Below are 18,806 nucleotides of genomic sequence, written 5' to 3'. Positions count from 1 at the left end.
AACACAGTAGAATTTTTTTTTTATACCATGTGGTGCTTCAGTAGTATAAAGCAATTACTCGCTTTCATTGATTCATTTTAGTATATTTAACTAAGTCAAGGAGCTGGTACTGTAGAAACATGGTACCTCGTAAACTTGACACTTTTACCGTCTCTCTAAAGTGGTCAGTTATGCCCTCAGCAGGTGTAACATAAATTGTGTAGGTATTTTTATTTTAAATCAAATATGGTTGGGTTTCTTCGGCTGTGCCCTAACATGCAGATTTTAGTATTGATACCTACTTGTATTGCATCAACCCTATTAAGAATTAGTTTGTAATATTATGTTAGCCAGGATATTATTGTCCAGCAGTCTTCTTACCTTTTGTAATTAAAATGTAAACTATTTTATATTTATTAACTGATTTATTTGACCTTTTTATAGTGCAATTGGTGTTAAGTGTCAACATGAGGTCATCAGGTGCCTAAAAGCCTTCATGAACAACATGGTAGGTGACCTTAATAAAAAACTAGATAAATGATAAACTAGTATATGATGTAATTTTATTTAGAAACATGTGCTCTACCTTCCAACAAGTATTTAGACACTGTGCTACAGGTTATAATTTCAGTTTGTCATTATATATCACTTTGCAAAACCCATGCAGACATGGGTTCTCTCTCTCTCTCTCTCTCTCTCTCTCTCTTTCTCTCTCACTCCCTCTCTCACTCTCTCTCTCACTATTTTATAAACTTGAATGTATACCATGTACATGCACATTTCTAACCTTATTATTTTAATGTTAAACAATTATTGCTTTTTGAGCCATTTTCAACATTTGGGCACTTCTGTGTTCTAATAAATTAGCTTTTTTTTCATCCTTAAATATCAGTGTATGTTTGTTTTCTCTTTGATAGCATGGTATAAAAGCCATGCTGAAATCGGAGGATGGGATTCCCCTGCTTGTCCGAGCCATCAATCCCAGAGTACCTCACATCATGGTAGATGCTGTGAAACTGGTATCTGCGATCTGTATCTTGGATCACTCTGACAATCTGTAAGTAATCGTGCTGTAGATACCTTTGTGATGGCTCCCATCATATGTACCTTTATGGTTCTAAACACAGATAATGGCCCCAAATAGATAGATAGATGCGTAAACTATTGATACCTACTTGTATTGCTATGAGATTGATTCATCACGTATAGAAGATCCATTCATGCAGATTTGATCAAGAGTTTTCATGCTTTTAACAATTTCAAAAACTCTTACTTTTTATTCAGATGGAATTCTTGTTAATTCAGTGTTGCACGCAGGTTCTAACCTTTGAACACTTGGCTATGTGCTTTATAGATTAGAATGTAAGTCATGAAATATTTATCCTTTGTACATTCTAACTAAAATGAGAATGTGTCTACTCTGTTTGATACATTTGTCTGCTAGAATGTCTCTCCGTTCCAAGAGGAATTACTAGCAAGTTTTTTTAAAGCTCTCTATCCTTGTGTCATTCAGACCGAGGTAGCATCCAGTTTTCAGTTTGTTCATTGCAGATCATTAGAAGGTCATTTCATTCTTGATAATGTTAACCTTAATTGTGCTAGGGATTGCTTTAGCTTGATTCTTAGTGTTAAAACACAATCTAAGTAAAGTTTCAAGGTGTATGAGTTTGCTAATTCTGAAATGTTTTAAAATGTATCAAGGCATGTCAGTGAGCGTGTGCTGGAAGCCATTACAGAGCATGCTGAGAATGAAGATATTGAGAGGTTCCAGCCACTGCTTTCTGGAATGAGAAAGTCAGGAGTAACTTTGAAGGTAAATCTTTATTTTAAGAACTTCAGAAACATGTCCATTTTTATGTTAGATATTGAATGTACAATACATAGAATCTCTTGAATTAACAGCATGTGGGTTTGCATTTAGGCAGGTTGCATGCAGCTGATCAACGCCCTCATCACTCAAGGCGATGAACTGGACTTCAGAATTCACATACGGAGCGAGCTGATGAGACAGGGGCTGAAAGATATCCTTACGGTACTTTTTGTTTGTTTTTATTAAGCATTTTCCTGTTAACCATACCTAGCTTTGGAGCGGGTACCCTTTTTGAAATGTCAGAAACAACAAAATAAGTACATAATACACTAAGAATTATATAATTATAAAGTTAATCTTTGATTTAAGTCTAACAAGGTTCTTTAGGGTCATTTTAGAAAGTTACTTGTCATAAAATAGTATTTGGGGTTCCAGCGACAACTCTCAAACAGGGCTATTGACTTGATAGTGAACAAAGAACCTTTGCTGGTAACAATAAAACTTTTTGAAACATGTTCAAGTAGCTACAGTATATTTGACACAGATGAATAGGACATGATCTGACATTTGTTTTGTTTGTGGGTATATCTAGGAACTGCGTCAGATTGAGAATGAAGAGCTGAAAGTGCAGCTGTCTGTGTTTGATGACCATTCAGAAGATGACTCTGAAGAGCTGAGAGCCCGATTGGAAGATGTCCGCATAGAGATGGAATATCCTTTGCACTGGTGTCTGGTTTGTCAGGGATGCACATACTGTGAACTGGAATAAACCGGTACAGTAAGTGAAGGTGTTTCAATCATTTACCATCAGGACCATTTTCACTGCCCAGCTTATATTCAACTTGCAGGTACAGAACTTAGTGCTTCTTTCAGAGGAAAAATATAACTCATTCACTTGTCCCACACTTTCAGTAAAGAAGAATGCTACATGCGTGGTGTGAGTCTTTATGGTCATATATTGTGCCTTAAAAACGACTTGATCTGGCTACTGAAAGGTAGATAAATGAATTTTGAATGCACCTTTAAGTGTTCATATTACTTTGCATCTTTGCTGTCATTTTATCTTATAATTTAAGTACTGAATATCACAAGTACTGTGTGTTGAAAATCCAAGTTACTTAGCAGAGCTTGCTCTTACTTCTTGGGGTAGGCTACGCAACTAAAAAATCAACAGCTGGCCTATTTTCCTTTCCAAAATGTCAGTTTGGAGCAACTCCAACCTTGTTTCTTTAGTTAGTTTTAAAAGCCTGCCATTATCAAAATCACCACCAGATGGCTCCCAGAACATACTGAATTGAAATACTTAATTGATAGTATTAAACAAATTAAGATAAATTGAAATTGAATAGTTTAACCCCACAGTAGCAAATGGTGTTTGTAATTCATAATTGCTTTATTAATTTATCTTTTTATGCATTTATTTTGATGTCCTATTCAATTATTTGTTATTCTTTTCCTCACCGATTACAGTTCAGTTAATGGGTGTTATCTGGCCACAAGATGTGCAGTTATCCTTCATTGGATTTATGCATATAGAATTTAGTCAAACTCTTTTAATATCACTTCAAGGACACTAAGACTTTATCCAATAACCTGTCAAAATGAAACCTAAAAAACACAATGTGTTTGAAACTTGAAATATACACCAGGCATTGCATTAGTTACAAAGGTTTTCATTATTAAAATGTATACATGTATATTAAAAAAAAACAAAAAAACATAATGAAGCCCCCCCCCTCCCCCCCCCCATTATATATACACACACACACACATACACAGTTTACTAAAATTACCTGTATAATCAAAAAGATTGTTAAAGGAAAAAAAAAAAAAGTGCATCTGATGACCTAGTTTTACCTTATTTCTATGCAGATCGTTGCTGCACACTTATTTCATGACAAGAAGGTATTCATCAGCACAAAGGAGCTCTGATTGGGTCATTATTCCTGCGTGGCTCCTTTTCCAGCTGCAGTTAATGTGCTGAATGGACACACAGACAATTATCTGCAGCATTAACACAACAATTGCAGAGAATGCGTAGGGTGATTTGCAATTATCGTGTTTAAATATTCATGCAGAAAGTTTGCAGAGGATATATAAAAAAAAAAAAAATTAGTAACATTATTAAATAGCAGCATGACATTTGCCTAATGCTCTCTACTGTATCACCTTTGATATCTTGGGTTACTGCTGGGAGGTACTATACATGCGTATTTCTGCATCCAATTCAGATACACTGCATATGCTGGCTTAACAGATGTACAGTACAGTATGTGAAGTTAAGAGCCCTTGTTGTTACCAGTTGAGACAGCCAGTACCTGAAGTTATGGATAGTTTTGAAACTTTGGCCAACTTGCAAAAGAGCCTCATTATTTCAGGTGGCTTTGGTTTACTCGGGGTGTTAAGAACATCCACAAGGACAGGGTGCCCATCTTTGTACTGCAGTTACAATGAAGAATTATTTGCTTAATTTTGGCTTACCATCTCAAATAAAATACACAAATGCAAATAAGATTGTAGCCCAAAATGTGTATATTATATTGACAATCTCCACACTATTTACTCCAAATTGTCCTTTGCATTTTACTTTGACCTCAATGAAATTTAAGGTGTGGGGTGTGGATGACTGGCTCCTGTAGTTTATACAGATGCACTGTGAACTATGTGTGTTGTTTTTGTATTGCGTCTGTAACTATCCTTAACCCACTTGGCCACTGATGTGACTGAAGTTTTCCAGGTCCTTCAAAACACTGTGAAAGACACGAAAGCAGAGCCTTACTTCCTGTCTGTTTTGCAGCACTTCCTCCTCATTCGCAATGACTACTTAGCAAGGTAAGGAATGGGTTACACATTCGATTTACCACTTCATTGATAATCCTCTACTTGATCTATGTTGTGATATAGAAATTATGTATAGGGTACGATATACTGACATGCCTGGCCAACTGAAGATTTCTGCATAAAATCTGAACCCCCTCCCCTTACATCATATTTCAGTCCCCCTCCCCAATGATGCAAGACTTGAACCAGGTCTCACACAAAAGTAACTTAACAAATAGTGGGTAGGCCATCTTAACCAAGGTACGTAACCAAAAGCACTATACAGCTATTGGCAGTCTGACAGATAGCTAGCTCTTGAATATGATTAAATGTGATTCGTGGTTGGTATGAATCAACCTCCCTCTATATTAATTAACTGATTTATTTATTTTTGCCGCAAATCCGCATGAGATGCTGTCAGAGAATTTTAACATCAGCTTGGGTCTGTTTACCCCTTCCATGCCCCAGTCCCTAAACTTATTCATGCATTTTTCTTTTTTCTTTTTTTATGGAACACCATAACCCTATATCAATAACAAGTTATGACACTTCTGACAACTTGTAGTTGTATTTTGACATCAAATTCATCATGTGGAATTACACAATATATTTTCTTTGTATTTCTATATGTGATTGATGTGACAAAAAGCTGGCTATTGCCTCAGGCTCCCTGCTAGAAATGAGAACTCAGCCTTGGTGAAATATTCTTGTTTAAATTAATTTACAAGGAATAAAAAAAAAAATGTTTTATTTAATCCATAGTTAATGCATCCCTCAGAAACTATAAAAAGTAGAAAGGAAAACAGAAGTTAAGATGCACACAATGTTCTTATTTGTGGATATCTATTATGTGTGTCTGTATTGCTTTCAGGTGCCAGACTGTGTTAAGTCATCAGCCTGTAGTGTCACCACTCTCACACAAACACGCATTATTAAAACAGTTGCCTGGCTACAGGGTAGTTGCAGAGGTTCCGAGACAGCTCTGGGATTAGACCTGTTCATTTTAATTTAGGCTGGAAGTTTGCTGTCTGCAACACTGAGTGATTAATGGGTTAAATGTTAGTGCCACATTGTGCACTTTTTCATTTGGAGACCTTATTGAAGCTTTCCAGAGAGACTGAATTGCAGGCCTGTTTAATGGGTTTGCTGTGAATGGAGATTGAGAAAAGAGTGAGTGATTTTTACCATAGCAATTCTATTACCCCCAAGGTAATACTCTGTCACACAATAGAACCATCTGAAATAGAGTGCAGAGAAACTAAACATCTAAGAAATTAGAAAGGGGAAATACAGCAGAGAGGGAGATTGCTTTAACCCTGATATAAACAGTTAATATCTCAAACAACCTGAGGGCACTTTGATTCTGTAAATAGATAGAAAAAGCAAATGAATCCCTCAAAATTAAAACTCCAGCCTGAAATTCAACTTGTTTAAGGACACTTGTTTTCTGACAGTTAACTGGATAAGCTTAATACATTTTAGGTTTAAGAAATTATATTAATTTTTAAAAAGTGTAATCAATTTCAAAATCCACTGGATGTCACTCTACTCCACCGTAAAAAAAAAAAAACGTTTTAATAAAAATACAAAATACCCCTGTTTCAATTGATGTTTATTTTTTTAAACCACCTGTGTTTCTAATTGTATTTACTGTATCGTCTTGTACCACTAAAAAAATATCTACTAATTCAGGAAGAGTTTTTCTGCATATTTCAACTAAAGTAAGTGTTTTAACTGCAGACTGCATACTAAACACACGTGCACTTTTATATATGTGGACTATTTTCCCCCTTGGTAAATCTAAGAAAAAATATAACTTCAGCTGGGTTAAATGTCAAGACTTTCTTCTTTTGTTTTATTTGAATGCTTTTCTTTTCCAGACCTCAGTACTTCAAGCTTATAGATGAATGCATTTCCCAGATAATCTTGCATAAGAACGGTGCAGATCCTGACTTCAGATGTAAAAGGTTTAAACTTGATGTAGAAGGATTAATTGGTAAGGCCCATTCTTTTGATTTATTTTTTACCCCTTTTTCAAATGCTGTTGCGGAAGGTAATGGGGTTACCGGGGTGCAGCAAAAGAAGCCTTAATTGTTTATTAACTGTTTATTTAAAAGGTTGTTTAGGAGCAAGCTAACATTTGTTAGTTCTATTTTTGCATTTGCTCCTCCATAAATTCATAGTCATAAATGTAGAGGTAAAACTATGAGTTAGACAAATGTTTTAGACTTGGGTCTGAATTAAAACAATGTTGATGCCATTGGTATAATTTAATAGATACGGTGGTGCCACAACTTTGATTTAGACCAGGCCTTAGTTTCTTATATATTTTAAATAATAATAATAATAATAATAATGATAATATTTTTAGAGAAATGAGCAAGGTGTTCAACCTGATAAAAGGATTCAAGAAGCAGCACAGTTATATTATTGTAAGAAAATATTCATACCATAATTGTGTACTGTATTACTATTGGATTAAAATTGAACATATTTGTCTCCCAGCATCACTGGGAGTAATCAACTAAGGGCATAGCTGTAGGGAAGCAAGCACATAGACCCTTTTACACTGGCATGCTCTATCCGGGTCGGCTATGCGATTTCACACTGCTTTTGAAGAAGCAGGATTGACCTGGGTGACGGAAGCAAATACACAATGCGTGGATCAATTCCATCCAAGCTTCTCTGGATTGAACTGTCGGCCCAAATGTTGATTATGGGCAAATATTTCTTCATCCCTGCTGCAGTCTAGCTAATGGTGTGTCTCCCTCCGTCAACAAAAATATGTCTAAACAGAATAAAGAGAAATGTTCCGTGTGGAAGTGTAACCGCCACGCAGGCGTGGCAGTTTGTTATATCCTCGGCTTCTGAACTGCTGTCATGCATTTTCTCTCGCTCGACCTGGGCTAAAGCTGTCGACCCACATCCTGAGTTGGGTCATTGCAACTCTAGTCAACCCAGGTACGACCCAGATACGTGGTTTCACACTACGTGGGATTGTGACCTGGTTAGCCAGAACCAGGTCGGGACCCGGGTAGGAGTGCCAGTGTGAAAGGGGCTTCATATACTGCTCTGATGATCAGAAATTAAAGTGCACTCGGAGCAAGTAGCAGGTCCTGTATAGGAACAGTGTCAAAAATGTCATTTTTCTGTCTCTGCTGCCTTCAGTATTCTTCCTTCACTTAACATTGATTGAACTTAAGTGATCACGTCTGATCTGCAGTGAGTAAAAAGACCATCATTTAAGTATTCTGTGGTTTTAAAAGAAATGTGCAGTTTGTTTTTTATCCCACCATAATTCAATTTATTAAGTAGGTGGGGTAGGATTTTTTCAGCCATTTCTTGCCTACAAAATTATACTTGATATTCAATCTTAAAATAACTTTGTCTCTTTTTGTAAAGTACTTTATTGAATCTTTATTTCTACAGATAACATGGTAGACCAGATCAAAGTAGAGAAGAGTGAAGCTAAAGCTATTGACCTGGAGAAGAAGGTACAGTAATCCACATTAATTGAATACACATTTGACTGCTGGGGAATTTGCAACTGACAACTAAGGCTTTAAAATCCAGTACTTCATATTGGCATGAGCAATTTCACTGCCCCTCTACTTTTTGCTCAATCTTTGGATCTTCTTTTCTCAGGGCCTAAAGCTTTTTCAAATACAACATTAAGAAGCAACAACTTTCGATTACTTAGTATGTACTGAGTTGTGAATGTTCCTTTTTTTCTTTCAAAATTATAAACTTAGCTGCATTAAAGCAAGATACAGAAGCATGGAACCTATTCAGCACCACAAACGTGAGGCCAGTGATGATGCTGCTAAGCTCACTGGTATTAGCATCTGACCTAATGTTCATTCTGTTCTGGGGAAGATGCATTAGTACATCAACTCAACTGATTAGTAGCCTATAGATCCTTTTGCATTATTATTTTAGCAGAGCAGGTGTTTTACAACCACTGTCTCGACCCAGATAACACAAGAAGCTTCAATTTGCTTGCTCCAGAAACTCTTTTTGTAACTATATTTAATTGCTATAAAGTCTAGCCTATCTGAATGTCATAAAAAAAAAAAAAAAAACATTTGACACCCTCTTCATATTTGCTGCATTGAAGCAATTCATTTCTGCCTTTGAGCGACAGCCCCTTCTCTCTACCCCTGCACCCTGGTGTCAGCAGGTTGTGCCTCCTGACAGCTTCGCGATGGTTTCCTTTATTCTGAAAATCAGACACCTGTAATAGCTCCCCCGGAAAGAAAGAGGTCGACCCTTATCTGGAGATTGCAAGGCCATGTGTTTTTTTTTTTTAATTTAAAAAAAATAATTTGGCTGTCAGCGTTTGCGGAGATGTGCAAGTGCAGTGACGTGCGGGCAGGCCCCCTGAAATTTCATTACCGAGCAGCATTTTTCACACTGATTATAGTGATAATCTGACCTTCATTCGGGCCTGTCTGATAGGGGATAATTACATTTGTGACTTGGGATACAATTAGACTGCTGTCAAAGTCACTGAAACATCTTGTGTGCTCGCGCGCGTGTGTGTGTCTGTCTGTCTGTCTGTCTGTCTGTCTGTCTGTCTGTCTATATATAGACAGTGTTTGTGTCAAAATGATTTGACACAAACACACCTAGTTTATAAGAGGGTCTGTCGAGTGAATAAGTTATAGTGCAGTTAAAATTGATAACAGAAAAGCCTTAATTATAAATAACTGATCGTGGTGTTGGAGAAGCTGTGGTATAAATGAAGGTCCTGGCATCTCAGCTGACAGTTCCTTCTGTTTCAATGGCTAGATTCCCAACAGCAAACGTCCCCTCTGCCAACACAGCATTGTGATTCTAGAATAAAGGAAAGGCTTTGGAAATATGGCCTCATACATTTTAGTGATGCAAGACAAACCAATAATTGTGTAGTTTACAGTGTATTGTGTAATTAGCGGCCATTTAAGTTAGCGATTTGCATGGATTTTTCAGAATTAGCTGACAGATCTGACTGTACTGATTTGTACCTTTTTTTAATCTTTTATATACTATTTTCCTCACCAGCTTGATACTGAGCTAACTGCCCGACATGAGCTCCATGCAGAGCTGAAGAAGAAGGAGAGTGATTTTGAACTGTATGTGAAAGATCTGAATTCAGAGAAAGAAGCAGTGATCTTGGAGAAGCAAAATAAAGAAACGGAGAACAAACAACTGCAGAGCAAGATTGACAACCTTCAAGAAGAGGTGTATATCTATCTATATCTATATATATATCTACAGGAAAAAAAATGGATACATAGACTCAATACCATGATGCCTGAAGGTTTACATAGAAAAGAATAGTAGATTGTTACATCATTAACTGAAAATGAAATCATAAACACATTAATAGATTTAAATAGAAATAAGTGAGTGTAGTTCAATGGCATCAAAAGCCTATAAGTACCTCCACTGTTTGTATCAAACATAATTTCCCTTGATAAAGGTATGTTAAACATACTGAACTCTACTTGACACTCTTGTTTCACTTGACTGACCTCTGACTGGAAACAGATCTTACATTCATTCATTCGCAATGACCAAGTGCAGCTGGTTACAGTATCAGTTCACAATGATTGAGAAGCGAAAAATGAGTTCTTGTTCAATTGGCTTTAAAGCTCAGGTTAATTGGGATAACAAACTTGTCAGCAGAACTTTCAAAGCAGATGTTTTTGCATTCGAAACAGTCGACAATGCTTGATTTCTGTGTGAAACTGAAAGTTTATTGTTTTTGTTCACCGAACTAATTCTGTATAATGTACATTGTTAACTTTTGCTATTTAATTGGTCAAATTAGACAGTACAAGCCAATAACTAAAAGTATAGTCAACAGTTTGTGGTTTGATTGTTTTCGTAAAAATAACCCTGTAGTTATTTTATTAATTCTTATTTCAATCGAACCATATGAGTACCGAGTTTGAACAGTACTGTGTACTGTAATTGATTTATTCACTGCAGTTCTTTCAACCGTTTTCATAAGGACATTTGACAAAATAAACTTATAAATTACTGTAAATGTGTGAGTTATGTTACTTGTATGCATGTTAATGCCATGGTGCATGTGCACGCATGGTGGTTAACACACACCCTGGATAAGTCAACACTAAATGGCATCTCTGTGAGTTAACTGAGATTGATTGTGTGTGTGATTTTATTTATTTATATATATATATATATATATATATATATATATATATATATATATATATATATATATATATATATATATATATATATATATATAATTAGGGCTGTCAATTAACTTCTGCAATTTAACTTCTTGTTTTGGGAGATGGCGCTCCTGTCTTGTCCCTCTTGGCATACTGTAATTCATGTGTAATTTCAGTGCATGCCAGGATTGAATGAGTAGTCATTTTTTGAATATAAAATTTGTCATGGAACCACATTCTGTAGCAGTGCACTCAAACTGAAAGACTTGTGAATTGGACGTTTATTTATTTTTTTTAAACTGACGGTTCATTGCATAGAAAGAGGGTTACTTGTATCTACTGTCAAAGTGAGTTAAAGTATCATAGAAGTGCATCTAGTCTGCTCGACCATGCTAAACATGCTTTCACTTCTCAAAATACACTCTAGTAGTTTTTTTCTGCTACAGACAACAACAATTGAAACCCGTCAGTATGTCTACTTTCTTAATTTAAAAACAAAAACAAAACAAAAAAAAACTATATATATATATATATATATATATATATATATATATATATATATATATATATATATATATATATATATATAATTTTATTTTATTTTTTTTAATTAAGAAAGTACACATACATGAGTTGCAGTTTATTTGTTAACATTCATCAAAGGAAGTTTTACCTCAAGGGTCATTTGTCAATCTGTAAAAGTCTCTTATCCAGAGTCTCAGAATGAAATACTGGTCTCTAATATGGATAAAGATGCTCTTCAGTGTCCACGGGGTTCCAGCCTGAAAGTGATGACAATTGAAAAACTACCTCATGCAGTTTCAGTCGAGGCAAAGAAATGTGTCTTGCTGTGGTGTTTTTAAAATGATGTATCTGATTTTAGGATGTATGAGACATTTTCAAAATCTGGCATGTGTATTTTATCTGACAGGATAGTGTGGTAACAAATGTACATTATGTATTGCTTCTGACTGTTCATGAACACTGTAGGTGTGATCATTAAAATCAGTCATGACTAAGCTTCTGTAACCAATAGAAGTGCCTTTAGATGTAAGACCAGTTTATACAGAAAAAGGTCATTATGATCTCATTGCCGCTGAAGCCAGTTTGTTGTATCTCCTGTCGTGATGGGACTTGCTGTGTTTCCAGGTGTTCAAGCAGAATTGCAAATTCAGATTTTGCACATTTTTTTACATTAGCACAATGGAACTACCAGTTGTAGAAAACTAATCAAAAAGAGTTAAGTGGTGATTTGAGGCAAGACTGCATAAAATAGTCACTTTAACTTGGGTTGGTTGGTAATAGGTTTGATGGTAGTAACATGTTCTCTACCAGTGCAGTTGATTTTAATTGAATACATACAAATCAATATTAAAACATTAATCCACTACTTCAATTTGTACATGTTTGTTGAAAGTTGGCACTTGCATCATCCTTATGGGTTGCATTGTGGTAACTGCTTCTCAGTACTCAGATTGTCAGAAGTAACCATTACAGGTAATTATGTTTGCAAGGCCAACCGACACAGCTGAAACTGTAGTAGATCTGTTTCCGTAACAATCTGTATTCTTCTTTCTTCAGATTAACAAGCTGTCTCTAGAACTGCAAGATGCAAAAACCAAGATCATCACAGTGCCAGTTCCAGTGGCAGGACCACCACCAGCTCCCCCACTACCAGGGCATGTGGGAATGCCCTTGCCTCCTCCTCCACCTCCCCTTCCTGGGCAAATGGGAATGCCACCACCTCCGCCCCCTCCCCCTTTACCAGGGCAAGCAGGAATGCCCCCTCCACCCCCTCCGTTGCCAGGGCAAACAGGAATGCCCCCTCCACCCCCTCCGTTGCCAGGGCAAACAGGAATGCCCCCTCCACCTCCTCCCCTACCAGGACAAGCAGGAATGCCCCCTCCACCTCCTCCCCTACCAGGACAAGCAGGAATGCCCCCTCCACCCCCTCCGCTGCCGGGGCAAGCAGGAATGCCGCCTCCACCCCCACCATTGCCGGGGCAAGCAGGAATGCCCCCTCCACCCCCTCCATTTCCAGGTGGACCTGGGATGCCACCTCCTCCCCCTCCCCCAGGCGGGCCAGGGGCACCCCCACCTCCTCCCCCTGGCTGGGGGTTTTCTGTCCCAGTTCTTCCGTTTGGGTTGGTGCCCAAGAAGGACTACAAGCCAGAGGTGCAACTCAAAAGGGCTAACTGGTCAAAGGTAAGATACAATAAGGGGAACAGGACCGTTTTAGCAACCAGCTTAACAATTTATATCTCTTCTAAATACTTATCTTCTCTTATTGATTCTTTGGTAATTCCAGGATAAATAATTACAAAATATAAATTAAATATACAGTTTAATGCATATTAACTAAAATGCTGAAAGCAAACACCTTTTTTTTAATTTGTTTTCCCTTCATGTTCAACCCCCTTAAAAATCATGTATTAAAATACCAAGTCGTGCCTGGGATTTAAACCTGGGAACCGAGCTACTGTATGGTATTGCTAGCCTGAAATAGTGAAAAAATAAATAAATAAAATAAAAAAAATAAAAAAATCCAAACTGACTGTATCCTTTTAGCCTAAAGCTACAGTTTAATAGCTTCTCTGGAGTTCATGAGCGTTATACTTTTCCTTTTTTCATTGAGCTCTTTTCATTTTCTGAGTGGTGAAAGGCCTTTGACGAGGGTGTCACAGAAACTGCTTTTTAATAATCCCATTTCTTTTAACTGGCAAATGAAAGTTAATTAGATTGGCTAGAAAGGACAGCATTCTTTTGTAATTTAAATTCTAATAATACAAAATCCTGCCGCACACTTTTTCTCCCCCCTTCCTGTATTCGGGCACACGATAATGAAAGGCTGGTATCCATGGAAGTCTGTACCTTTCAGACACACTTTCTGTGATGAAAAGAAAAAGAAAGAATAAAAACCTTAATTGTATGATAGGACTTATGAAAACTGAACAAGAATATATGTTAATTACCATTCCTTTCTGACAGGGATTTATATAGACCCATTGTGAAAGGAGATGAGAAAATTGAGCTCTTGATTACAACAGGATTCTATTGCTAAAAAGTAGTTAGGATTTAAAAGTGTAAGTCAATTTCTTAGACATAAACTTCCACAAATAATGCATGTTTTAATGAAATGATTATGTAACTGTTTTGAGAAATATCCCACAGTATTATAGAATAAGCCTTGGAATTATTGAACAAGAGCAGTTTGTTCAGGCACATACCTCCAAAGTTGAAGGCACATTACTCTGTAATCAAGGACTGACAACTGCTTTATCAGATTTAAATTACTGAAGTTTATGGAGTGTGGATGAGAAACTCCGGACCCACACTAGAACACTGACATGAATTGTAATTGCTGGTCCTCACAATGCAAACACACACACACTTGCAAAGCTTTGTCTGGTTTAAGGTTTTGAAGACAGGATACTAGCCTTAAAAATTGTAATGTTTTGGATATATAGCTGTGGGATAGGAACCCACTTCAGTGAAAAAGAGTGTCTCCCATGTTTGACTAAGTGATTAATAGAGCTACGCAACTTGGCATGTGGAGCCAGTGGGTCACAACATACCACTACCTCTAGGAGCCAGAGGAAGAAAGTGATTTATTTTATTATGGAACAACAGTGCTCATTTAACATGGAAGTGTCTAATGTTTTTTGGGGATTTCAAACCTAGGACACGCAATTAAAGCAAATTGCCCATGAAGTAGATTTACTTTGGAGTGGGTAATTCGCCCTCGGTGAAACAAAATACTGTATAGGCCCATATGTGTTTTGGTCACCATCCAACTTGTATTCTTGTCTATAATATAGATTGCGCCAGAGGAACTGTCTGAGAAGAGTTTCTGGACAAAGGTGAAAGAAGATAAATTTGAAAACAATGAACTGTTTGCTAAACTCACCCTGGCCTTCTCTGCACAGACCAAGTGTAAGTAGCTTTGATTCACTGAAAAAAGGCAGGGTTGGGGTCAATACCTGCCTCACTTTCGTCCAATTCCTTCAAAGGAATTGGAATTGATATTTTTAGACATAGTAACTGTTGTGATTGTTCAACTGCTTTCATTTGAAACCAATGTAATTGCCTAACTGTGACTTCAATTTAAGTAACCTGTTGCCACTGTGAGAAGCTCATTTGAACAGAATACTTCTAATTGCAATTTTGATCAATGCCGTGTTGGAATTGATTAAAAGGGAATTGGAATTGATTTTAGAAAGGAATTGGAATTGAAAAACAGGAATTGACCCTAACCCTGCTCATCAGTTCTTTGTCTTGGAATGCGCCTCTTTTGAAGATTTTGTTTCAAAACTAAAGGCACACAAAATTAAGGGAGAAAATATAGCCAGCTTGCGTTTGTATGCTTTAAACAAGCGCAATTCAAATACATGGTTAATGTTCTGTGGCTGGCTTCACAGACTCTGATTCACACTGATATTGCACTACCTTATCTAAGATAGTAAAGTAGTCCAGTGTTAGAGCAAATCTGCATCCGTGAAACCTAAAAATTGAGAATGAGGGTAATATTAGTGGTAGGATTGGTTTGTTATGTATGACTTTGCTAACTTTTTGTTCCTTTCTTTTTCCTCCCAACTTTCGGCCCTTATAGCATCTAAAGGTAAGAGTGCATTTCTTAAATTATATTTTACATTAATACACTGAAACTCTGCCGAAAAAAGTTTGGATTATAAGCACCTATGGGATTCTGTGACAAAGAGCATTGGTCATTTGCCCTGAAAGATGTATGGGCTTTACCTGAACAACCAACGAAAAAAAAAAAAAAAAAGGAAACTTGCTAATCTAGTGCATTTTCACTGTAAATGGGTTTTCTGGATGACTGTGTAGGCACAATGCTGTGCTGATGAGAATTTGCTAAGAATTGCCTGCAGAACTCAATTCTGCCTTGAGGGGCCCTCATGTTTTACACTGCTGCTGTAAAACTTTTAATGCAAATGCACTTTATAGTTTAGGATAACAAAAAGGATCTACAGTAGTGGATAACTAGAGAAATGTATGATATCCAATCACAGGAACTTAGCCAAGTTGGTGGTATAAATACTGTAATTCTTTGTGGTGAGCTATTCTTGCACAAAATTAGGATGGGATGGTGTTGAATGCTGATCCCTCCAGTAAATAAGTTAATATCTAAACTTTTAAGCTATTTGTCTTTAACGTTTATAGAGCTGTAAATTGTCTAAGTAGCAACATTATATCAAGTCACAACCCCTTTAGTGCTTGTAATTTAACTTAAATAGAATTTCAAACAGCCAGTGTAGTTGCACATGATTTAAAGCTACAGTGCTAACTAACAATCCTATAAAGCAGCTTTCAAAGCAAGAGGGATGTCACATTGCTGTAGAAGGGCTTTATTTCTTAGGGGAAAATCTCTCCTATTTGCAAAGTTTCTAATGGGGAAAATGGTTGATGTTGGCAGATGAGACATTTGGTTAAAAAAAAAAAAATCCAGCTTTGCTAATGGGATCAGCTCCCTTGGGTAGTAATAGTTGTATCTATAAAATGAGTCAGGCAGACCAGTGTGAAGGGTGCATGTAAATGCCAGAGAGGATAGCAAAGGTAGTTCTTCTGTTTCATTATATTCAATTAAAGGTCACAGCTCGGTACATAAAAAAACAGAAATGTGGTTAATGGAATCACTGGCTGGGGTCATTAATTGAACAAAATGCTTTTTTTTTTTTTTTTTCCAGGCAGAATTTTTTTCAGAAACTACATCTGTGCATGTCTGTTGCAGAAAATTGGGTTAATTCAATGTGTTTGTTTTTTCAAAACATTTTATTTTTTTGTAATTAGATTTATTGATGTAGATATTTTCATTGACACTTCAGTTCAGAAAGCCAGTATTCCAGGTTTCCCAAGATGCTTAGAGCACATCATTGTGATCTGGCAGAAATTCAAACACCTAGAAAGGAAAGGAAGGAACTCCATGTGACATTCCAGAATTTAGTTATTGCATAGGGTTCAGTACCACATGAACTTCTCTGGGCAGCATTTGATTTCTTCAGTGTATCGAGGACAATAACAAATTTAGTGAAAGCCTAGTTCAGAAATTAGCAATTTTGTTTTTCAGGATTCACCACTACATGGCAGTGTCTAGAAATTGGAATAATTTGGCTTTGGAAGTAATTAGGGCGTCAAAATGGGTAGTGGGAGGAGAACGCTTGGCTTCTGGAATTCGACTGCAACCAATTAGAGCGTACATGGATGACATGACAAAGCAGCCTGCACTAATCGGTTATTGGGCAAACTAATCGGTAACATTGAATGGGTACGAATGCAATTCAAGCCCACGTGTCTGAGAAGCTTGTGAAAAGTCTTGGGAGGTGGTATGGTGGGGACCTAAAGGACACAGTTTGTGTGGGAGAAGTGAGACAACAAGCAGTGCAAGGGTTGAAGAACCTAGACAGAAGCACTTTAGCGGGCAAACTTACTCTGGTGCTTTCAATTTGGTTTACTTCCCAGGCATCTGTTGCCACTGTGTATGAGGTTTCCTTGATAACAGTAGAGAAGCTGGATGCGTTAATCAGTTCATATGTCAGGAAATGGTTAGGAGTTCCACGCTGCCTCAGCAGAGTGGGACTGTATGGTAAAGGGATACTGCAACTGCCAGTCTCGGATCTAACAGAGGAGTATAAGTGTGCCAAGGTTTGATTGGAAATGACGTTGGTAGAGTCACACGACAAATGTGTGAGGGAGGCAGAACCTGTGTTGAAAACTGAAAGAAAGTAGGCGGCAAAGGAAGCTGTGGAAGATGAATAGGCTGCCCTTTGTATCCGTGATATCATGGGGCAAGTACAGCATGGAAGTGGAGGCCTTGGTCTCAGTTCAGCTCCTCCTACATGGCACAAAGTAGTCCCAGCTCAATGGAGGAAGCTAGTAGTCAATGAGGTGCAAAATCAGGAGGCGAGGATGAGGTGCGTAAAGGCAGTTTCCCAAGCCAAGCAGGGAGAATGGACGAGATGGGACAGTGTGGAACAACGCAAGATCAGCTGGCGAGATCTATGGACAACAGCGGGATCGTTTTTTTCATCAGGTCAACATGTGATATTCTCCAATCACCACAGAATCCTTAATCTATGGGTAGGAGAGGATCCGTGGTGTCCTTTGTGTTCATCGCCTGCTACATTTAAGACACATTTTGACAGGATGTAAGGTGGGTCCTAGCCAAGGACGGTTTACTTGGCATCATGACCAGGTTTTGCGATGTATGGCCTTAGCATTGGAAGACAAGCGCAGCATGACTAACAGGTTGCCACCAATTCCAGCAATATGTGACACAAGAAGGACAACATTCCTCCGTCCAGGGGAGCAACCTCCAAGAAAAGGTATTAAAACCAAAACTCGTCTAGGACAACTGGACTGGAAGCTGCTAGAGACTGGAAGATGATGCCAGATGTTGTCCAACGGCTTATTTTCCCACCTGAGATTGCCACCACTAACCTTCGACCTGATATTGTCTTATGGTCTGGATCAGCATACCTTGTTCACCTAGTAGAGTTAACAGTGCCATAGGAGGATGCTGTGGATGCGAGAAACTTCGGTACGCTCAACTAGCTGCTGAAGTTGGACAGCGACGATGGAGAGTCCAGGTTTAGCCCAGTGGAGATGGGTTGTCGAGAATTTTTGGCACTCTCCACAACCCGGTTTCTCAGAGACATCGGATTCAGTTGTCAAGAGTTGCAACGCATAGTGAAGAACTTATCTGAAGCAGCAGAGAGGAGCAGCAACTAGCACAGGTTGAGATGAAAAGATTCTGGTTGGGGACCTCAAGCACAGTAGAAAGAAAGGAAGGTAAGTAAGCTGGGCTTAGCCAAGTGAGGGGGGGGGGGGGATGCTGGGACACCAGAATCACTGTCGAGCCCTCTTATGGTGTTGTGGACTAGTCGACAAAACACCAAGGATGGAAGGTGCCCACTTGAAGACCCCAGAGAAGTACCTTACTCAGCTCAATCCACATGGTTGTCATGCTGATGCTCTAGGGAGGCCGCACTGTG

The 18,806-nt window shown here is 37.9% G+C and overlaps 1 protein-coding gene across 2 annotated transcripts in view; it reads left to right on the top strand.

Moving 5' to 3' along the window:
• LOC117413341 (protein diaphanous homolog 1-like) overlaps positions 1 to 15,474 on the top strand; it is a 38,661-nt gene extending 23,187 nt beyond the window's left edge. For both annotated transcript variants that reach the window (XM_058996800.1, XM_058996801.1), the window contains 12 exons: positions 424 to 487; positions 897 to 1,036; positions 1,681 to 1,792; positions 1,901 to 2,011; positions 2,382 to 2,500; positions 4,505 to 4,621; positions 6,490 to 6,605; positions 8,039 to 8,103; positions 9,653 to 9,832; positions 12,379 to 13,002; positions 14,616 to 14,730; positions 15,407 to 15,474. In XM_058996800.1, the coding sequence (XP_058852783.1) occupies positions 424 to 487; positions 897 to 1,036; positions 1,681 to 1,792; positions 1,901 to 2,011; positions 2,382 to 2,500; positions 4,505 to 4,621; positions 6,490 to 6,605; positions 8,039 to 8,103; positions 9,653 to 9,832; positions 12,379 to 13,002; positions 14,616 to 14,730; positions 15,407 to 15,459 (1,816 nt within the window). In that variant the 3' untranslated portion in view covers positions 15,460 to 15,474. The remainder of the gene's footprint in view (positions 1 to 423; positions 488 to 896; positions 1,037 to 1,680; positions 1,793 to 1,900; positions 2,012 to 2,381; positions 2,501 to 4,504; positions 4,622 to 6,489; positions 6,606 to 8,038; positions 8,104 to 9,652; positions 9,833 to 12,378; positions 13,003 to 14,615; positions 14,731 to 15,406) is intronic.
• Positions 15,475 to 18,806: the final 3,332 nt, after the last annotated feature.

The sequence above is a fragment of the Acipenser ruthenus genome, chromosome 23 (assembly GCF_902713425.1).
Source record: "Acipenser ruthenus chromosome 23, fAciRut3.2 maternal haplotype, whole genome shotgun sequence".
NCBI lineage: Eukaryota > Metazoa > Chordata > Actinopteri > Acipenseriformes > Acipenseridae > Acipenser > Acipenser ruthenus.
The sequence above is the reverse complement of the archived record's forward strand: the minus strand, read 5'-3'. Positions and strand labels throughout refer to the sequence as shown.